Genomic DNA, 20109 nt, shown 5'->3' with positions numbered 1-20109 from the left:
TTTATGCCCCCTTACGTGTTCCTCTGTGACGTCCACAGCAAGTCGAGTGGGCTCTGAATGGAGCCGTAATGAAACCACGCAGACGTTTCCCAGAACGTGAAGTTTCTCTCTGGTCTTGGGTTCTTGTTCTGTGCATTTGAACATCGATCTTTCCTTGTCACGTAGTTTGAGGTGGGATCTTCAGAATTCACAGCTATTGCTTACGGAGGTTGTGAGCAGGACGCTGCCCTTCAGGAGAAGCCAGAGGCTCCTGCAGAAAATGCGGAGGGCCTTCTGTTTGTAAGCTCACTCGTGTTAGTGTGGTGCAGGACCTGGAGTTGGTTACACCAGCAGCAGGGAAACCTCTCTTGAATTCTCGCCAGCCTTCAGGGGTTCCTGCCCATCGCTGATGTCTGTTACTATGGACATATTTACTTTGGACTGCCAGAGAGTGGCGTGATCAGAACTGTGTGCTTGTTCTCCTTCTTGAAGATACATCCTCCGTTGTCTATCCAAGTTTTGCTTGCTGGCACGGACTCTGTGGGCGCAGCTACCCGTGTGTCACGGATCAGACCCCAGCAATTGAAGATTTGGCTGTTGCAGTCCAATTCGGCTGGGCTTTCCGTGTGCTGCCAGGTGACAAGGGAAGCCTGGCCATTCCCTCGGAGGGGCTCGCATTGCTATTTTCAAGGGCAGGAATAGGCTTTCTGTGTACGAGTTTCCATGCGAGCCTTTTTCCATAGGCAGGGGTAGGGATCTTGCACCACTTCTTCCTGGAACAACTCCCTGTGGGTGTCAGGAGCAAGCAGCTCCTTTCTCTCTGTATTCACGATTTGCAGGTCAGCAAAGGAGACCCTGGAATCCAGCTTGTTTGAGGCTCAGCAGCACTTATCTGCACTGGAGATCGCCAGGAGTCATCTTGAAGTCCAGCTTTACACAGTGGTGCAGGCCAAGGAGGTGATACAAGGTGAGCGACTCATGTTTCTGGTGATCCCCTGCCTAGGCAAGGTGGTATGAAACCAGCTCTCTGTCCGCAGTGCCTGTGAGGAGTGAAGGAGCTGGAGACAGATCCCTCCTCCATGGAAACTCAAAGGGCGTAAGGTCAGTAAAGTCAGAGCCGCTGTTTGTGCAGACTCTGACTCTTGCCATTTGTCGTGTTTGCAGGGGAAGTGAAGTGCCTTCAGTGGGAGCTGGAAGCAGAGAGGTCTCTCCTGAAGCAGGAGCGGGAAGACATGGTGCAAGAGCTCCTGCAGAAAGAACAGCAGCATAAGGACACCCTCAAACTTCGGGAGGCCGACCACCAAGGGGAGATAAACAAGCTCCTGCAAGACGTGGTAGGAAACAATATGCTTCTGAATCCTTCAAGCAAGCTTTGTGGGCTGGCTTGAGGAGAAGAACAGCCTGAGCGTGTGAAATGGCAGCAGTCGTCTGTCACGGGCGACATGGTGCCGGGCCAGGCAGCAGAGCCAGTGGCTCGTCCTTGAAGGCACGTGGAGACCCCCAGGACTCTGGTGGGACAGTAAATGCAGCCACAGGTTGCGTGTGGGTGTAAGAGGAGTTCAGCAGAAGGTTGGGTGGTCCCCAGCCAAAGCATGGCAGCAAAGGGCTGGGATCTTCCCAGACTCCTGCCCGCCATGGAATAGACTCCTAACACTGCTGCCAGCTGCAGGCAGGGGAACTTTGTTCCTTCCTTTCTGTCCTTTGGCAGCTGACAGAGGTATTGGAGCAGACGGAACAGGCCCCTTGTTCCTGGTACTTGAGTTCGTGGCCTGTCCTGTGAGGAGGGCACGAGGGTCTGGTCTCTTTCTGACCCTGCAGTCCATCTGCACCTTTTCCTTGACAAAAAGGGAGCCGAGCTTTGAAAATAGAGACTGTGAGCCTACGCTGTTTTGAGGAGCTTGGCTGAGACTTCATCAAATGACTGAATGGTTTGGGTTGGAAGAGACCTTAAAAGATCCTCTAGTTCCAACCTCCATGCCAGTGGGACACCTCCCACCAGACCAGGTTGCTCCAAGCCCTGTCCAACCTGGCCTTGAACGCCTCCAGGGATGGGGCATCCTCAGCTTCTCTGGGCAACCTGGGCCAGTGTCTCAGCAACCTCACAGCAAAAAATTTCTTCCTAATATCTCCTCTAAATTTTCCCTCTTCCAGTTTAAAACTGTTCCCCCTCATCCTATGGCTCCCCTCCCTGATCCAGAGTCCCTGCCCATCTCTCCTGGAGCCCCTTTAGGGACTGGAAGGGGCTCTAAGGTCTCCCTGGGGCCTTCTCTTCTCTAGGCTGAACCCCCTCCAATTCTCTCAGCCTATCCTCACAGCAGAGAGGCTCCAGCCCTCTGATCATCTCTGTGGCCTCCTCTGGCCCTGCTCTACGAGGTCCATGTGCTTCTGATGTTGGTGCCCCCAGAGCTGGAGGCAGCCCTGCGAGGGTGGGGGGGGTGTTTCCCCAGAGCGGAGCAGAGAGGCAGAATCACCTCCCTTGATCCGCTAGCCATGCTTCTTTTGATGCCAGCCGGAATGCTGTTGGCTCTCTGGACTGCAAACTTCATCTTGAAGTCTTTTCCTCCACTCATCAGGCAAGTGAGCAGGATGGGCATCATTCAGAGCTGCAGGAGATGCTGGAGCAATGGGAAAAAGAGAAGGCAGAGATAGAAGATGAGCACGAGAAGCAACTGTTTGATATGAAGCAGAAAGTTGCTACCATGCAAGCTCAACAAGAAGAGGAACGAACCAGAATTGAAAATGCCAAGCAAGAGGTAAAGACCATGAAAGAATTTGTGTGGTTTTTTTCAAGGCTGGAGCTGAGGGAAATGGCTGGATATAGGGCTGTGTGGGGCATGCCCTACGTGTTTTCTACTAGGGACTAGGAATGAGACCTCTCATAGGAAGCCAGGCAGAAACGTCACTTTTCAGTTGAGAGTTTTGTGCTGCTATGGTGTTCCGTTTTTTTTTTTTTTAAGACTTACCTCAGAGTATTTTCAAAGTTCTCTTAGTGGCCCTCTTGATATTTACTGATAATTACTTGAAATACTGATATTTACTTGAAAGCCTTAACTACTTTCAAGACCAAAATGAGTTTGTAGGGCTGAATCCTGAAAAGGATGGGATTTTTATTTGAGGGGGGTGGAAGGGTGCAGCAGGATTGTTGAGAAGAGAAAAAATTTTATCAAGACTCCTCTGAAATATTTCTGAGCAGTTAGCCAGAGGTGTCTTGTGGGCTGTGTTTTAAGTCACTTGCTGGTAAGCTATTTTGTGCCCATATCGCCTGTGCCAAAGCAACCCTGTCATACACTGAAAGTCCTATTTGTGTCCTAGCCAAAGTCCTCTTAATGTAGACTGCTGAGGGACAGCAGTACCCCCAACTGTGTCTACAGGTATTGAAATGACAGGACAGCGCTCAGAGATGATACTGTGTCCCTGTAACGTCAGTACTTTACCCAAGTCTACTGAATACCTTAAAACGGAAGTAATTTTCACCAAACCCCACTTAGAATACAAGAGTTTTCATAGAATCACAGAATGTGTTGGGTTGGAAGGGACCTTTAAAGGCCATCTAGTCCAACCCCCCTGCAGTGAGCAGGGACATTTTCAATTCGATCAGGTTGCTCAGGGCCTCATCAGGCCCGGCCTTGAATGTCTCCAGGGATGGGGCCTCCGCCACCTCTCTGGGCGACCTGGGCCAGTGTCTCACCACCCTCAGTGTGAAGAACTTCATCCTAATGTCTAATCTAACCCTGCCCTGCTCGAGTTTAAACCATTGTCCCTCGTCCTGTCGCTACATGCCCTTGCCAACAGTCCCTCCCCAGCTTTCCTGTAGGCCCCTTCAGGGACTGGAAGGGGCTCTAAGGTCTCCCCGGAGCCTTCTCTTCTCCAGGCTGAACAACCCAAACTCTCTTAGCCTGTCCTCATAGCAGAGGAGCTCCAGCCCTTGGATCATCTTCGTGGCCCTCTGCTGGACCCCTTCCAACAGGTCCATGTCCTCCTTGTGCTGAGGGCTCCAGAGCTGGACACAGTACTGCAGGTGGGGTCTCACGAGAGCAGAGGAGAGGGGCAGAATCCCCTCTCTGGACCTTCCGGCCACGGTTCTTTTGATGCAGCCCGGGATGCGGTTGGCTTTCTGGGCTGCAAGTGCACATTGTTGGCTCATGTCCAGCTTTTCATCCACCAGTGTCCCCAAGTCCTTTTCCGCAGGGCTGCTCTCTATCACACCATCCCTGTATTGATAACGAGGGTTGTCCCGACCCAAGTGTAGGACCTTGTACTCGGCCTTGTTGAACTTCATGAGGTTTGCTTGGGCCACCTCTCTAGCTCGTCCAGGTCCCTCTGGATGACATCCCGTCCCTCTGGCACATCGACCGCACCACTCAGCTTAGTGTTGTCGGCAAACTTGCTGAGGGTGCACTTGATCCCACTGTCCTTGTCATTGATGAAGATGTTGAACAGCACTGGTCCCAGTATGGATCCCTGAGGGACACCACTTGTCACCCCTCTCCATCTGGACATCGAGCCATTGAGCACCACCCTGTGGATGTGACCATCCAGCCAGTTCCTTATCCACCGAACAGCCCACCCATCAAATCCGTATCTCTCCAACTTAGAGAGAAGGATGTTGTGGCGGACCATGTCAAAGGCCTTGCAGAAGTCCAGATAGATGATATCCATAGCTCTCCCTTTGTCCACTGATGCAGTCACTCCGTTGTAGAAAGCCACTTGGTTGCTCAGGCAGGACTTGCCCCTGATGAAGCCATGCTGTCTGTCTCGAATCACCTCCCGGTCTTCCATGTGCCTTAGCATAGCTTCTAGGAGGATCTGTTCCATGATCTTCCCAGGCAGAGAGGTGAGGCTGACAGGGCGGCAGTTCCCAGGGTCCTCCTTTCTACCCTTTTTAAAAATGGGTGCGATGTTTCCCTTTTTCCAGTTGCCAGGGACTTCCCCTGACTGCCATGACTTTTCAAATATCATGGAGAGTGGCTTGGCAACTACATCAGCCAATTCCCTCAGGACTCTGGGGTGCATCTCATCAGGTCCCATAGACTTGTGTATATTCAGGTTCCTCAGGTGGTCACAAACCTTGTCTTCGCTTATAGTAGGAGGGACTTTGTCCCGCAGGTCCCCGTCTTGCAGTCCTTCAACTCGGGAGGCGTGAGGAGAGAGGCTGGCAGTGAAGACCGAGGGGAAAAAAAATTGTTGAGAACCTCAGCCTTCTCCTCATCTGTCGTTACCAGTTTGCCGTTCTCAGTCATCAGGGAGGACGCGCTTCCCTTGACCTTCCTTTTCTGGTTGACGTACCTTTAGAAGCCCTTCTTGTTATTCTTAGCATCCCTGGCCAAGTTCAGCTCCAGCTGTGCCTTGGCCTTCCTGACCTCATCCCTACGTACCCAGGCAGCATCCCTATACTCTCCCCAGGACACCTGATGCTGCTTGAACTGCCTGTGCAGTTCCTTCTTGCCTTTTAGTTTGACCAGCAGGTCCCAGCTCAGCCATGCTGGTCTCTTCCCTTTCTTGCTTGATTTCTTACACCTGGGGATCGAGAGCTCTTGTGCTCTATGGAAAGCACCCTTGAAGATCTGCCAGCTCTGTTCTGCCCCCTTGTCCCTGAGGACCGTTTCCCAGGGGGTCCTATTGACTAACTCCTTGAAGAGCCGGAGGTTTGCTTTCCTGAAATTCAGGGTCCTGACTATGCTCCTCATCTGGCACGTATCCCTCAGGACCGTGAACTCCGCCACTGCGTGGTCACTGCAGCCCAGGCTGCTTCCAATCTGGACATCCCCGATGAGCTCACTGGCGTTGGTGACTATGAGGTGCAGTATGGCATCCCCTCGGGTAGGGCTGTCTGTTTCCTGTCTTAGGAAGTTGTCATCAAGGCACTCCAGGAACCTCGTGGATCGTCTCCGGCTCACCGTGTTACTTTTCCAGCAGATGTCAGGGTTGTTGAAATCCCCCGGCAGGATGAGAGCCTTCGAGCGCGATGCCTCCTGTAGCTGGAGGAAGAAGGCTTCATCAGTAGGTTCCTCTTGATCAGGCGGCCTGTAGTAGACACCAACCACAAGGTTCCCCATGTTGTCTCGGTCTCTAATTCCTACCCATAAGCTTTCAGCTTCTCTTGGCTGTTCTTTAGGGACGTCTCTTCACACTCTATCCCTTGCTTAACATAGAGGGCGACACCTCTGCCGCTCCTTCCTTGCCTGTTCCTTCTGAACAGCCTGTAGCCATCGATAGACACGCTCCAGTCATAGGATTCATCCCACCAGGTTTCAATAATGGCCACTATATTATTGTAGCTTTCCAGCAGCACGGTAGCTTCCAACTTCTCCTGTTTGTTGGCCATGCTGCATGCGTTTGTGTAGAGGCACTTCAGCCAGGCTGTTGGCTGTGACGCCTTCTTAGAGGAGCACCCCTTGGGGTGTTTCTCAGGTGTTTCCCTGCTGACTTGGACTACGTCAGGAGTCCCTGGCTCATCTCCGTAAGACTTTGTGATGTAGCATCCCCAGCATGCCTCGGGGCAACAGGTTGAAGGCCCTTCCTAGCGCCCCATCCCTCTAACCCTGTCACAGAGAAGCCTAATATTATCATCTCCCTCCCCCTTCGCATCTAGTTTAAAGCCCTGTCGATCAGCCCCGCAACCTCTTGGGCAAAGACCCTCTTTCCCCTTTGAGAAAGGTGTTTCCTATTAGATGCCTATAAGCCCGGTGCCGTGTAGGCCATCCTGTTGTCAAAAAAACCGAAATTGTGGCGGTGACACCAGCCACGGAGCCATGGATTAATGGATTGGATGCGTCTGTTCCTTCCAATGTCACTGCCTGCAACTGGAAGGAGTGAGGAGAAAATAACTTGTGCCCCAGACTCCTTTACCAGCCTTCCCAAGGCCCTGAAGTCCCCTTTGATTGTTCTTGGTCTGCGAGTCACCTACATGGAGAATCAGTAACAGTCCAAGGACTGTATCAAACTAGGGAGTTTCCTAGTTATGTTCTTAACCCGGGCTCCAGGGAGACAGCAGACTTCCCTGTGAGGAGGGTCTGCCCAGCATATTGGACCCTCAGTTCCCCTCAGGATGGAGTCACCAGTGACTACAACCCTTCTTTTCTTCCTTGTGGGTGTGGTGATGATACGGGCAGTACGCCTTTCTGACTGTGGAGATGTCTCTAGTGTAGATTGCCCATCATCCACACCCTCATTTGACTGGCCTTCCTCGTCCAGTACCTCATATCTGTTGTTCAGACATGCTGGGGGGGGGGCAGGTGGGGCAAGGAGAGGGTTCGCCCACTGCCCTGACCATGAACTCGCCTCCATTCACTCCCTTCATTTAGGCTTCTGCCTGATAGGAGCAGGGTACAGGGGCCTCTTGATCCTGGTTGCTTTCTGCTAGGTGCTTCTGTTTCTGTAGCAAGGAGGGCAGAGCCTGGCTCCACCAGTCTATTTCTTCTTCAGCCTTTTCTGAAGGAGCTGCTAGCTTCAGCCCTCTGTCAGCCTCGCATTTTCTCTACTGCTAACGAGGTGCAAAAGTTGCTATTGAGAGACAAACAGCAGAAGAGGAGGGATACTCTCACCAGCAAGGCAATACACTTGAGAAATGCCATGCATTTTCCCGTTAGATGACTGAGTTTGTTGGAGATTCAGTCACAGATGGGCCGTGTTTATACTGCCAGTTTCACTTAGGAAGCTGTGTGTCTGAGTGGGCAGATAATGACCGAGGAGACGAGCAGCGTAGTGCTTTGAGGACGTGTGAGCCCATCCGTCTATGAGTCATGCCACACAAATTTTGTATGGGAAGTTTAAACTCATCTTCTCTATATTTCTGTGCAGATCCTGCTAGAAAAGGAGCGTGAGAAGAATGCTTTATTAGAGACGCTGCTCCAGACTCAGGGAGAGCTAAGAGACACCTACCAGCAGCTAGAGCAGCTCAGGCAGGAGCTGAAAGAGCAGCAAGAGAATGGGCAGGTAAGTCTGACTAGTAGGGTAAGTTGAAAGAACAGGCAGTTGGCCATTGGATGTAAGTTGAGAGAGGCTGGGAGAGCCAGGGAACAGTGTGAAGGGCAGTAACAAGGCAATAAAACGTAAGTCCTGGGAGGCGAGGACTACTGCAGGCGTGGAAAGCACAGAGCCTGGTAAGCTCCAAAGATCAGCAACAGCAAGGAAAGGTTAAAGTGGAAGCAGAGCTGGGTAGTAAAGAAGTGGCTGAAGGAATGGGATTTTAAGACAGAGGGAGGAAAAAGCTGAACCTGATGGCAGGTCCTTGTCGCATGCTCTCCATTTGTGTTTACAGAACATCACAGAAAAGCTGCAAGCAGAGCTGCAGGAAACTCGGAGTAAGATCAAGGCAGTGGAGAAGAGGCACAAGGAAGAAATCAAAACCATCAAAGATGAAATGAATATCCTTCTTCAGCAGAGGGATGGTCTACAAAAACAGGTGACTAAAAGAGCAGTAGCTACTCCAGTCATCAAATAGGTGCACTCTCCCCTTCTTGCTTTTCCACTGCAGAGCAGGCTGAGGGGGTAATCCCCCGACTGCCATCCTGCTGTGCTCTCCATCGCAGCTGGTCTGAAGGAGATTACTGGGCAGCAGAATCTCAGCTGCTGCCCTGGACAGATGGGCTAGTCCTTTTGCTTGTTTGCCCAAAATCGTCAGAGTGGATTTCTGACGGCCTGTTACTGCTAGTCTTGTTTTTTAAGGTGCTTTTTTCTGGTGAACGTGGGGAACTACTTGTTTAAAAATCTAAGTCAGCTGCGTTCATTGTGAATCTGGTACTCTCATGATAGGGTGAAATTTAAAGTTATTCTTTCCCTGTCCTCACAGCGTATGATATGTCTGACAGTGAGCAGCTGTAGTCTTTGACTGCTTTGTTATGTTTTACTTGAGGTGGAAGAGTTGACATCTCAGCTAGCAGCCTCCGAGGAGTCCCAGCAAGTGATTGGCCGCAGAGCTCAGAAAGATCTGTGTGAGGCACAGGAACTGTCAAGGCAGAAGGTGCTGGAGGTGGTGCACCTCCAGAACATCCTGGAGGAGAAGAGGAGTCAATGGGAGAAGGCAGAACATCAGAACAAGGAGCTGCAAGTGTGTCTGCAGTCTTTGGAGGAGGAAAGAAGTCGATGGGAAGAAGTGGAGTGTCACAACACAGAATTTCAGGCTGCTTTGAAGGTCCTAGAGAGTGAAAAAGCGAGGTAAATGAAGGCCTGTGAGACTCTCCATCCTGTTTAATGAGTTCCCTCTTTCAGATCTTTGCATATATGAGCGGCTCTGGCAGTGTTTCCTGAAAAGTAGAGTTCTGAACTATCCATGCAGTTATGTTTCATTCTCTTGATGTTGTGTTTCATTTTATTTCCTCAATCCTTCGATTTTTTCCTTACAGGTTTTTTAATGGCTTTTGGAGAGTAGTCCTTTCTTTAAAAGGAGGTGTTATTTCGTTAGGTCAGCATATTAATACTGTTCAATGAAACTTTCAGGAGTTTCAAACCTGAAACACACTAAAGAAGGCAGGTTGAGCTGCAGTATAATGAGCTAGGTAGATCCATCAGCTCTGCTTTGGGTCCAATAAATTTTAAACGTTTGGGATCCGTTTCAGTCCTTCATGCTGATCCCTTTGGTTGGCAGAAGCCATCTTAAAACCATGATTTTGAACTAAGCTAGATTCCCCTCTGAGGCACCCAAGAAACAAGAATGTTTCTTATTGCCGTCTGTTGCTTTGTTCCTTCAAAAATCCCAGTAGGTGTCTAGAGAGGCTTGAGCAGCGTACCTGCCAGCCTCAACAGTTACGGGTGTAACTGACTGTCCGAGGAATGCAAGAAAGAAGAGGAAGGGCAGGTAGGCTACTTCAGCTGGTAAAGTCCTGCCAATCTTCAACACATATCTTAATTGAAGAGGAGATATAAAAGGCAGCGCACTCTTGCTTCCCCCGTGAGGGATCCTGCATCTTATATAAGGATCAGAGTATTTCCTTCAAGCCTCCATTACCACTTTTGATATCAGCCTTTGCTTCTCTAGCTGAAATAGGGGTGCTGGCAAGTCTTACAAAACTGCCCAAAGATCACCTTGCTGTCTGTTGCTGCTGTTCCTACCAGGATGTACAAGCTAGGGGAAGACAATGTCTCTTTGTTACTGACAAAAGTTGTCCCTTGAAGTCTCATTAGTCAAAAGAAAAATTTTCCTCTTACCCAATATCTTAATTTCAAGACTTTGTTACGTTTATAATTCACATTCCCATCTCAAGAAAGATAGGGTATTTAGCCAGTAATTCACCTTTCTTCTATGGAAACAAGTGTAGTGGGCACATGCTTGGGTGTGATGGGCCAGCCTGGCTTAGGACTGGACAAGCAGCCTAGTTGTTTAGACAAACGTCAGCAGACAAAGCCATTTTCCCCTTGGTGGTGGAAGTCCTGAGAGTTTATTAAATGTTATACCATGTGGTTATTAAATGTTATACCATGAGTTGCAATGCTCTCTTTCAGGCTGACTCTGTCTCTGGAAGAGAAGGAACTGAGCCTCAGAACCCTGGAAGAAGACAACCTTGTCCAGCACAACGAGGTGTCTCAGCTTCTTTCTGCTCTTCACCAGGCCCAGCAGCTCCATAGAGAGCGCAGAAGAGAAATACCTCTCACCCTCTCACACACATACACAGATTCACTTCTGAGGTTGGAAAGCATGAAAGCCTGACAGTTCAACCTCTCCTTTGGGGATCGGGAAACATCCTTTTGGCCCCTTAGCCTCCAGATAACTGTTTCTAGCTTATTTTGCTCAGTTTGAACCCTTGGCTTTGTGCCTTCTGTTTCCAGTGTGTTTTTTGCTTGAAATAACTCCTTCTTCATTCCTTCCTCTACTTCCTGCTCCGCTGCCGCAGCAGCAGCAGCATCCCTGAGGCTGTGTGTATCTGTGTTCTAGATACAGTCACTGCAGGAGGCCTTGCTGGAGAAGGAGGCTGGCCTGGCAACGCGAGAGAAACAGCTGCTACAGGATCTGGAGGAGTCCCGAGCAGCCGAACGGTGCTTGAGGGACTCTTTGCGCATGCTGGAGGTTGAGACGTCTGAACTGCGTTTGAGGCTTTGTAGCACAGAGAACAGAGCAAAGGCATTGGCCACAGAGTGTCAGCAGGCTAACAGTGCCCACTGTGAAGCCCAATCCCAGCTGGACAAACTGCGCTTGGTTCTCCATCACCTGATCTGTGACAGCAGAGACTTAGTCCCTTGGAGTTCAGGCAAGTGTGGGAGGCTGGGTTAACAAGGCTACAGAGCACATACAGGAGAGCAGGTGGAGGGAGGTGTGGTTCTTTATAATCCCAATATGATAGACTCATCCTTTTAGTTTAGCCTGACTCAAGTCTTGGGAAGTCTTGAAAGCCTGACATCCCTGTAGAGAAAGTCCATGTCTGTACGTGGAGAAATGACCAGCATCAAAATGAAACAGGGCCCACATTACGCCAAGTCAATAGGGCATGTGCGTTCTTCCCTGGGGCGGCGCTGACATTAGTGGTCATCAAAATAACTTAGCCTGTGACACCCGTCTTGCTGTCCTGTGGGCTCTAGGATTACATCAAAGGCACTGCCACTTTCTCCTGTGTATAAGGAGGCCTTGTTTGTTGGAGACCCTTCAGTTAAAGCTTGAAACAGAATGGCTTCTCCCTTCAGAACAAGGTCATGTCTGGGGCCTGACTGTTTCCGAGGCTGGGGACCTCCCTGTGGAGTTCACAGTGGACAGAGTGACAACAGCCCTACAAGACCTGCGTCAGCACCTGAAGCAGACTCAGCAAGATCAGGTAACATGTCTAGTGCACGCACAAGTCCTGTGCTGCTAGACTGAACTGACAGGCAGAGTGCCAAAGCCAGCATGTGTGTAAATTCTTGTAGGCCAGGTTGGCTTCCTGCCATGGGGAGCAAGGAGAATCATGATCGCATCTACCACTACTGTCCAGCTGCCCCCTCCTGCCTTAGTGTTTGTACCTCTTTGTCTCCTGCCAGCCGTGGCTCTGTGAGGTGGTACTTCTCTTCTTACCTCTTCCAGAATGATGCGAGGAAGAAGATACAGGACTTGGAGCTGGAGCTGAGCAAGAGGGAAGCTGAGAGGGACCATTTCAGTGCCCACAATCAAGAACTGCAGAAACAGTGGGCTCAAAGCCAGGAAGGTACAGCTTCTCCTTTCCAACCCACTGATTCCGTACTGTCTCACCAGCAGGAATCTCTGATACCATGCAGAGGAAAAGCGTAGTGCCTGGAGGTGGGAACAGGAGAAAAACAACAAGCATGAGATTTAGCTATAGAACTACCAGGGAACGCCTTTGATAAGAGAAAGATCCAGTGGCTGGCAGTGCATCTGACTGTGCTGCTGGTGGTGCCTTTCAGGTCATATGTCACTGCTGAGTAGCTTGATGTCTCACAGTATACTTTTCCATATGCTCTTTAAAAGCACCAATCTGCAAAAGTCTTTATTGACTTCCTTTTATTCTTACATGGCAGATTCCCAGAGCATTAGTTCAGTGTTAAGCTCCTGTGTTACTGCATCCTTTCTTCTGCTGCTTTTCCTACTTCTCTGGTGCCTTCTGCATTCTTCGTACCAGCTTTCTTATTGATACTGATCTGGTGTCTGAGCTCGCAGCCTTAGCAAACACAATTTCTAACTTCCCTAGCCAGTTCTTACTTAGGCCCTTGGTAACGTGTTCACATTGGGTTTATCTATAAACTGCTTTTCACATGTAACTGGTCACCTCTTCCTCGAAGCTCCAGGCCATCCCAGAGCCTGCAGGGCTATTAGTCTCTCTGGCATCTCTGCTCCTTTCTCTGTCATTGTTTTCCCACTCTCTTCATCAGAATTGCTTTTTCATCTCATTGTCTCATTTTCCTTGTCTTGGACTACAGGAAGATCAAAGTGTGGGCGCTGCTCATTGCCTCCCCCACAGGCTGTTGGCACTCATGCAGTGCCTTTACCGGTTTGGTATTTCTTCATGTTCCTTCTCTGAGATGGAACTGCTGATCGTTTTTCAGACTCTTTACAGAAGAGTTTTCCAGGCCTTAGATCATTGCTTTTTCTGGAACATCCATAGTTTTTACTACGTATGTCACACGATAACAGCTTATATACTTCACATTCTGCCACTGGATGGATCCTGCTTTTCCCACTAGTTAGTTCTTTCTGTCTTTTAGTTCCTGTCTACAATTCTAGTCTATTGGTTTAGTTTTAGTTCCTGGCTATCCGTAGTCCTTCTTGCTTCAGGTCTTGGTACTGGTGTGATGCTCAATTGTTCTTGCCTTGTTGTTGTCCTGGTATCATTATTTCCTTTCTTCTTCTGCTAGTGCGCAATGTATTCACCTAGCATTCCTTTGGACAAATGCCAAAGTGCATCTTCAAGCACAACTTTGACACCTGTTCTTCTCTCTAACATCTCTTAAGTCTTTCTGGTCAATGAACTGTGTCATAGTCAGTCTTCACTTTTGCTATTTCTTCCGTTTACTTTAGGACACTAGATTTGACTCTCACCTGCTGTCGCTGTCTTTGGTTCATTGATGTCAGTTCTCCCTGCTTCTAACACTGTGGGTGATGTGCTGCCATGCCCTCAGCCCTGGCCTTTCAACGAGCAGAAGAGCAAACACATTTTCATATTCTTCTGAACCTTGCCACTTTCTTTCTTCTTTTTTACTCTGCCAGGAAGTTTCCTTTATTTATGTCTGCTTTGACAGTCCTTGCGGGCTTAGGGCCTGGGAAACACAATCAGATAAGAAAATGATATTTTCTCTGTAGGATGCAAATCACTTTGGTTTTGCTTTGATTTTCACCTTCTCCTTCACCTTTTCTGCTGCAGAGATGCAGGTGGCAGAGTGCAAGAGGAACTCTCGACAAGCTGCCCTGCAGGAAGAGGCTGCTGCTCTAATGGAGGAGGTTGTGGCTCTACATCAAGAGGTGGCGTCTTTGGAAAGGAAACTTGAGAGCGCTGAGAAGCAAAGGAAGGAAGTCCTGGTGAGGCTGGCAGATGACAGGAAGGGCCGTTTCTTACGTATTTTTTGGCCTTCTGTTAATAATTCTAAGGAGCAATTTTTTTCCAGCGGAGAGCTGATTTGGGGTGGTCTTGTATAGGTTCAGTCCAAATCTGAAAAGATACAGTGTATGCAAATGCTGGCTAAGCATCTCTCATTTTCACGGAATTTCAGAGTTGGAAGGGACATCTAGAGATCATCTAGTCCAACTCCCCTGCCAAAGCAGGATTGCCTGGAGCACATTACTCAGGACTGCATCCAGGCGGGTCTTGAAAGTCTCCAGAGAAGGGGACTCCACAACCTCCCTGGACAGCCTTTTCCAGTGCTCTGTCACCCTCACTGTCTTCCCTTCCTTCCCCTCATCGTTCCTTGATTCGCAGACTTTTGCTTTCCTGCCAGGCCTTGTAGCTGAATTAGCAGGGTCACAACCATAAGAGAAGACAGCCCAGAAAGGAGAGATCGTGACCAATAGCACAGACTATGTGGAGAGACCACAGAGCGCTACAAGAGCAAAAGAATATTGCTTATACCAGTGGTATAACCTTATACGTATATATATATAAAATGGCATAGCCTTTTTATTTACCTTATAAAAAGGTAACCAAAGTGTTCTTTCTCTTCCCTTCCTCCCTAACAGAGAGAACATTATCATGCCACTGCCTTAATCATGCTTAGTCTGGTCTTCAAATCCTCGCTGCAGTTCTGGCGGCTCCTCTCCCAAACAACACACTAGAGCTAGAAGAGGTTCAGAGAAGGGCAAAAAGGAAGATGGGACGGGCTGAGTAAGCTGGGAAAGATGTAACCTAAAAGGTGGTGCAGGAAAGGTCTACAACATCCCAAGAGGCAGGGAGAGAGGGGGCTGTGGTTGTTCCCTCTCGTTTCCAAGAGAGGAACCAGAGCCATCTGATGAAGGCAGCGAGTGTCATGCTGCAAGCAGATGCCAGGAGGTGGTACACTTACAGCAGAACAGACCTGGTGAACTCCCTGAGAAAGGGTGTTGTAAATACAGTAGGTCTGTGTGGGCTCAGGAGGAGACCGAAAGTTCTCACAAGCTGGAACAGTGCTGGGCTTTGGATAAGTCTACCCGACTCTTCGCCTTTCTTCCCTGAGTATACACTTATAGGCACTGTGACATACAGGACACCAGCCTAGACATTTGAGCCAGTGCAGCTGTTTTCACATGATCCATATTTGCCCACTTCTCCATTTACACTGACTCCAAAAATCAGTTTCAGACAGAGTTTGATAAATACAGTACAGTTCACAAATCTTTATTCAGTGACAGGAGGAAATTTACATTTTTTGGAGAAGTAAAAGAGAGCATCTGTGGTTCATTTCAGTGGCCAGTCTGGTCCAAAACATGACAACATCGAACAGGGAAACCAACTGAATAACTTGAATTTTCTCCTAAAAGCTCAAACTTCAGCCCTTGACTGCCACTGGAGCAAGAGTTCAAATTTAGTATGAAACCCAAACATATATATATATATATATATATATGGAATTATTGAATCTTTTCCTCCCTGTTTTGCAGCACGAACGGGACAGACTGCAAGCAGTTGAAGAAAAAATGGTATGGGAGATAAAACTTCTTCAGGAATCAGTCACAGCCTCTGAAATCAGAGCAAATACAGCAACAGATATGAATCACTCCCTTGCACAAGAACTCCAAACTACGCTGTCCATCTTAAAAATGAAAAATGAGGAAATGGAAACCCAGTGGGAGAAAATCCAGATGCTCCAGAAAGAGGCAGCAGAGGTGAAAGCTTTGCAGGAGAATCTCACTCATACGACTGCCATCCTGTCAGAGAGGGAGGGAGAAATGAAGTTATACCAGGAAAAGATGAGAATGCTGGAAAAGCAGAAAGAAACACATAAAACTACTCTTGATCAGGTTATGAAGGAAATCACAGAGAAAAAAGAGAAGACAGAATCCCAGCAAGAACACATACAGGAGCTGGAGAAGCAGCAAGAAAAACAGAGGACTGCTGTAAGCAAAATGAACGAAGAGCTGGAAGAGAGAGACCAGGAGATCAGATCCCAGCAAGAACTGATACGGGAGCTGGAGAAGCAGCGAGAATTGCAGAGGACTGCTGTCAGCAACATGAGCAAAGAGCTGGAGGAGAGAGACCAGGAGATCAGATCCCATCAGGAACACATACAGGAGATGGAGAAGCAGCAAGAATTGCAGAGGACTGCGATGAGCAAAGAGCTAGAAGAGAGAGACCAGGAGATCAGATCCCAGCAAGAACAGATACGGGAGCTGGAGAAGCAGCAAGAAAAACAGAGGACTGCTGTCAACAAGATAAGCAAAGAGCTGGAGGAGAGAGACCAGGAGATCAGATCCCAGCAAGAACTGATACGGGAGCTGGAGAAGCAGCGAGAATTGCAGAGGACTGCGGTGAACATGATGAACAAAGAGCTGGAGGAGAGAGACCAGAAGATCAGATGCCAGGAGGGGAAAATAATGATTCTAGAACAACACGGTACATCACAAGTCAGAAATCTGCTCATGGATCTTGATCACATGAAAGGAAACTTGAAGGAGAAACACTTAGAGCTTATGTCTCTGACTCATCAGATCCAAGAACTGGAAAAAGAAAGAGAAGAGGTGAAATCTCTGCAGGCAAGCCTTGAACACCTGAGGGAAGTTCTTAAGGACAGAGAGAGTGAGTGTGATTCTCAAAGGGCGCAGTTAAGACTCTTGCAACAGTCCAAGGAACAGCAAGAGGGGCACCTGCAAGAGCTTCGTGGTAAAGTAGAAAAGATGACACTTTCTTTATCAAAAAAAGATCAAGAACTTCAGTCACAACAACAGCAAATCCAGGAAGCTGAAGAGGTCATGGAAATGCAGTTAACGACTGTCCGTGACCAATTGGAGCAGGCCTTAGAAACCTTAAAAGAAAAGGACAGGCTCATAGACATCCAAAAGCAACAAACATGGAACTATGAGGAAAAATCAGAACGGATTAATGTCTTACATAGAGACTTAGAATACACTAAGGCAATACTGAAGGAAATGGAATTCACGATTGAATCACAGAAGGAAATGATTGAGACCTTCCAAAAACAAGAACAAGACTCTGAACAGCAGAAGGAAATTCTGCACCATCTTCAAGTGGCACTAAAGGAACGAGAGCAAGAAATTGTATCCCTTAGAAAGCAATGTGAGGCATGCAAGGAAAAGGAGGAAAAGTATGAAGCTGAGCAGAGAAATCTTCAAGCAACAAAACTGACTCTGAAAGAAAGAGAAGAAAAGATAGGTGTTCTGGAGGAGGCTATCTCTAGGCTTCAACAGCAAAAGGAGGAGGTGGAGATGCAGACTAAAGTCATACTGCAAAAACTAGAATACGCTGAGTCTTCTCTAGAAGCGAGAGATCAAGAGATAGTGTCTTTGCAAGAGCATGTCCAGGACCTTCGAGAGCAGAAGGAGTTAGAAGGCAAGCAGGCCAAGAGTCTACAGCAGGATCTAGACAAAATGAGCCAAATAGTGAAGGAGAACCGTTTGGAGTTCCTCAGGCAGACAGAGCAAATGAACATGTTCTGGCTTCGTGGCGAAGATATGAAAGTAGAACTAACATCATGCCAGAAACAAGTGAATCTGCTTGAGGAAACACTGAGGAAGAGAGATGAAGACAATGAAACTCTTCTGCAAAAACTCCAGCACCAAGAAGAAGAACTGAAGACCTTGCAGAATCTCCAGCTTAGGCTAACTGAGAAGAATGAAGAGGTTAGCCACCACAGAGAGCAAGAGAAGCTACTGGAAGAAGCCTTGCCTGACAGGGAACAAGAGACCGAGGTTCAAGGTGAGCAAAAAGAGATAGAAGAGGAAATAAGAGGCCTTCGGGAAGATCTCCAGCATGTTCAGCAGACTCTGACAAAGAAGGATGAAGAGATCAAGTTCCAGAGAGACAGAGTCAGCTCTTTAGAGAAGATTCTGACAGGGAGAGAACAAGAGCTCAGGAGGCAGAGTGAACTCCTCAAACAATTAACATCAGCTTTGCGATGGAAAGATGACACGGAGACCCTCAAGAAACAAATCCAGAAACTCCAAAAATGGGAGGAAGAGGAGGAGGAGAAGAGGAAAGTTCTCCATCAGAGAGACCATCTCTTGCAAAGGCACAAGGAGCTAACCCAACAACTGGAAGATGAGCGGAAAGCAAAGGGGGAAGAAGTGGAGCGTGTGATTGCTATTTTGAAGCAGACTGAAAGCAGAGAAAATGAATGGAAAGAGAAGGTACAAGCACTGACTCTTGCCCTTAGCAAGAGCGAAATGGCCAATGGGACTCTAAGGGAAGAAATTGCCATCCTGCAGAGTATGGTTTCAGAGAGGGACAAGGACCGGTTCCATCTTCAGGTAGGCACTGTGACCGATTATCTGTCAACTAAAATGTCTATAGAGGATTCTAAAGATATTTCCCATAAAGATATGGGAATATATATTCCCTTAAATACATGTCCTACTTGGCCAAAGAAACCATGTTGCAGCCAGCCAGGCTTGCCTGCCTCTATAGCTCTGGACAGAGACCATCTACCTGCTAGAATGTTTTCTGTCTACCTGCTAGAATGTTTTCTGGGAAGCTTGAGCAACGTGTCGTGGTTGGGATTTGGCATGGAAAGGAGAGGGCACAGTTGACCAAACGCGTGTACTAAACGTAGTAGAATTTTGTAAGGATGGCTGAACAGCAGCGACACTGACGGTGCTTAGAGGAGGCTTTCAGAGGCGGAGACTTCTGAGGTCCAGCTTTTCCAGGGTATTAGAGAGAATGGAATTGGTACCGTTGGCTGGTGAGGTTGAAGGCTTCATTGCGCTTTCAGCATGTTCTTGTGCCACAGGGCGAAAAGCATGCAGGCAAACCTGTGTGGATTTTTCCAAGGTGATGTGGAGGAGGGCCCCTGGGAAGGGAGAGTGTTGTTTTGGGCTGTGGACCGGGAGGAGGAGGAGAAGGGACGTAGCACTGTCCATTCCTCCATGGTCACTCTCCGCGATGTGTCCATTCTGGCCCTTCTCTCCTTTCTGTGGCACCACTCCCACCATCTCCGCTCTGAATGCCCAGCAGGCGACTGCAGAAGGGCAGTGGCTGTCCTGGCTCTCAGAGAAGAGACTCCTGTCGCAGCGGCTGGAACGTCTGCAGCGAGCAGTTGCAAGGCTGGACCTGGAGAAGACGGAGCTGAAGCAATACAATGCCGAGCTCAGGAGGACTCTGGAGGAGGTAGACCAGGTTTTCGCTGCCTCTGCACAGCATTGTGGTCCTCTGGAAGACACCGCATTTCCAGAGGCAGCACTGTGGAGTCCTCGGCTTGTTTCCTTCCCTCTCCCACTGTCCCCTGTGGCCACACGCTTTTGTCTTTTCTCTCTCTTCTGGCACCCCGTTGCCTTCGCAAATGCACATTCACTGCGGTACCAGCCTTCTTGCCCCCGTGTCCCCATCCACACCCATCGGGCACTCTGGCGTCAGGAAGTCTTTCCTCCTGCTCGCTCTCTTCCGTGGGCTACTTGGAGTGCTTTTTGGCCCCAGCGTTCTCTGGTGCAGTTCACAGTCTGTGAGCAGCCATCTTGCCATGATGCCCAGAGGTCCTTTTGCTCCTTGTTTGGTGGCAGGTTTCTGTGACCCTTTCTCCTACCCAACGTGCAGGTGGAACGTGAACGGAGGAGACTGAGGAGATGTTGCAGAGGTCGGGCGCTGCCAGATGCAGGCGGATCTTCTCTCTCCGAGTCTGACCAGCACAAGATGCCGGCGTCTCAGCAGGTGAGAACAGGATCTTACTTGGTGGGAGGAGGCTCTGGCCAGATGGAGGAACGATGGCAGCAGCCCCCCAGCATAGACCTCATAGAAGTTGACTATAGACCATGAACATAGACCCTGACCAAACTGGAGACCAAAGGGAAATCCTTGCCTTTTCTTCCCAGGAGGAGTCTCACATGTGCTGCAGTCGTCGACTGGCTGAGTTGCAGAACCGGGTGAGGAGCAGGAAAGCTCTCATCAAAAGCCGCTGTGGCTGTGCTGATGGGCACAGCTCTGCACGATGCTGTGGCCCGAGTTTTGTTTGGCCATCAGGAAGGGAGACCAGCAGGCAGTGGGAATACCCAGTTAGACGTGTCCCTTGGCCATGGCCAGACAGCATCGTTCCCCGAGGTCTGGTCTCTGTGGTGCCATCGGGTCAGGCAGGGTGGGAGAG

The 20109-nt window shown here is 49.0% G+C and overlaps 1 protein-coding gene across 1 annotated transcript in view; it reads left to right on the top strand.

The window, feature by feature from the left end:
• Window positions 1-20109, top strand: part of LOC141737169 (uncharacterized) — a 34255-nt gene that overhangs the window by 12848 nt on the left and 1298 nt on the right. The window contains exons 16-30 of the mRNA XM_074571808.1: window positions 819-946; window positions 1144-1313; window positions 2553-2732; window positions 7780-7914; window positions 8240-8383; window positions 8834-9135; window positions 10420-10495; window positions 10850-11162; window positions 11593-11720; window positions 11966-12086; window positions 13758-13912; window positions 15464-18286; window positions 18987-19142; window positions 19566-19679; window positions 19841-19891. Coding sequence (XP_074427909.1) covers window positions 819-946; window positions 1144-1313; window positions 2553-2732; window positions 7780-7914; window positions 8240-8383; window positions 8834-9135; window positions 10420-10495; window positions 10850-11162; window positions 11593-11720; window positions 11966-12086; window positions 13758-13912; window positions 15464-18286; window positions 18987-19142; window positions 19566-19679; window positions 19841-19891 — 4996 coding nt within the window. The remainder of the gene's footprint in view (window positions 1-818; window positions 947-1143; window positions 1314-2552; window positions 2733-7779; window positions 7915-8239; window positions 8384-8833; window positions 9136-10419; window positions 10496-10849; window positions 11163-11592; window positions 11721-11965; window positions 12087-13757; window positions 13913-15463; window positions 18287-18986; window positions 19143-19565; window positions 19680-19840; window positions 19892-20109) is intronic.

This window comes from Larus michahellis, unplaced genomic scaffold (genome assembly GCF_964199755.1).
Source record: "Larus michahellis unplaced genomic scaffold, bLarMic1.1 SCAFFOLD_157, whole genome shotgun sequence".
NCBI classification, from domain to species: Eukaryota; Metazoa; Chordata; class Aves; order Charadriiformes; family Laridae; genus Larus; species Larus michahellis.
The sequence above is the reverse complement of the archived record's forward strand: the minus strand, read 5'-3'. Positions and strand labels throughout refer to the sequence as shown.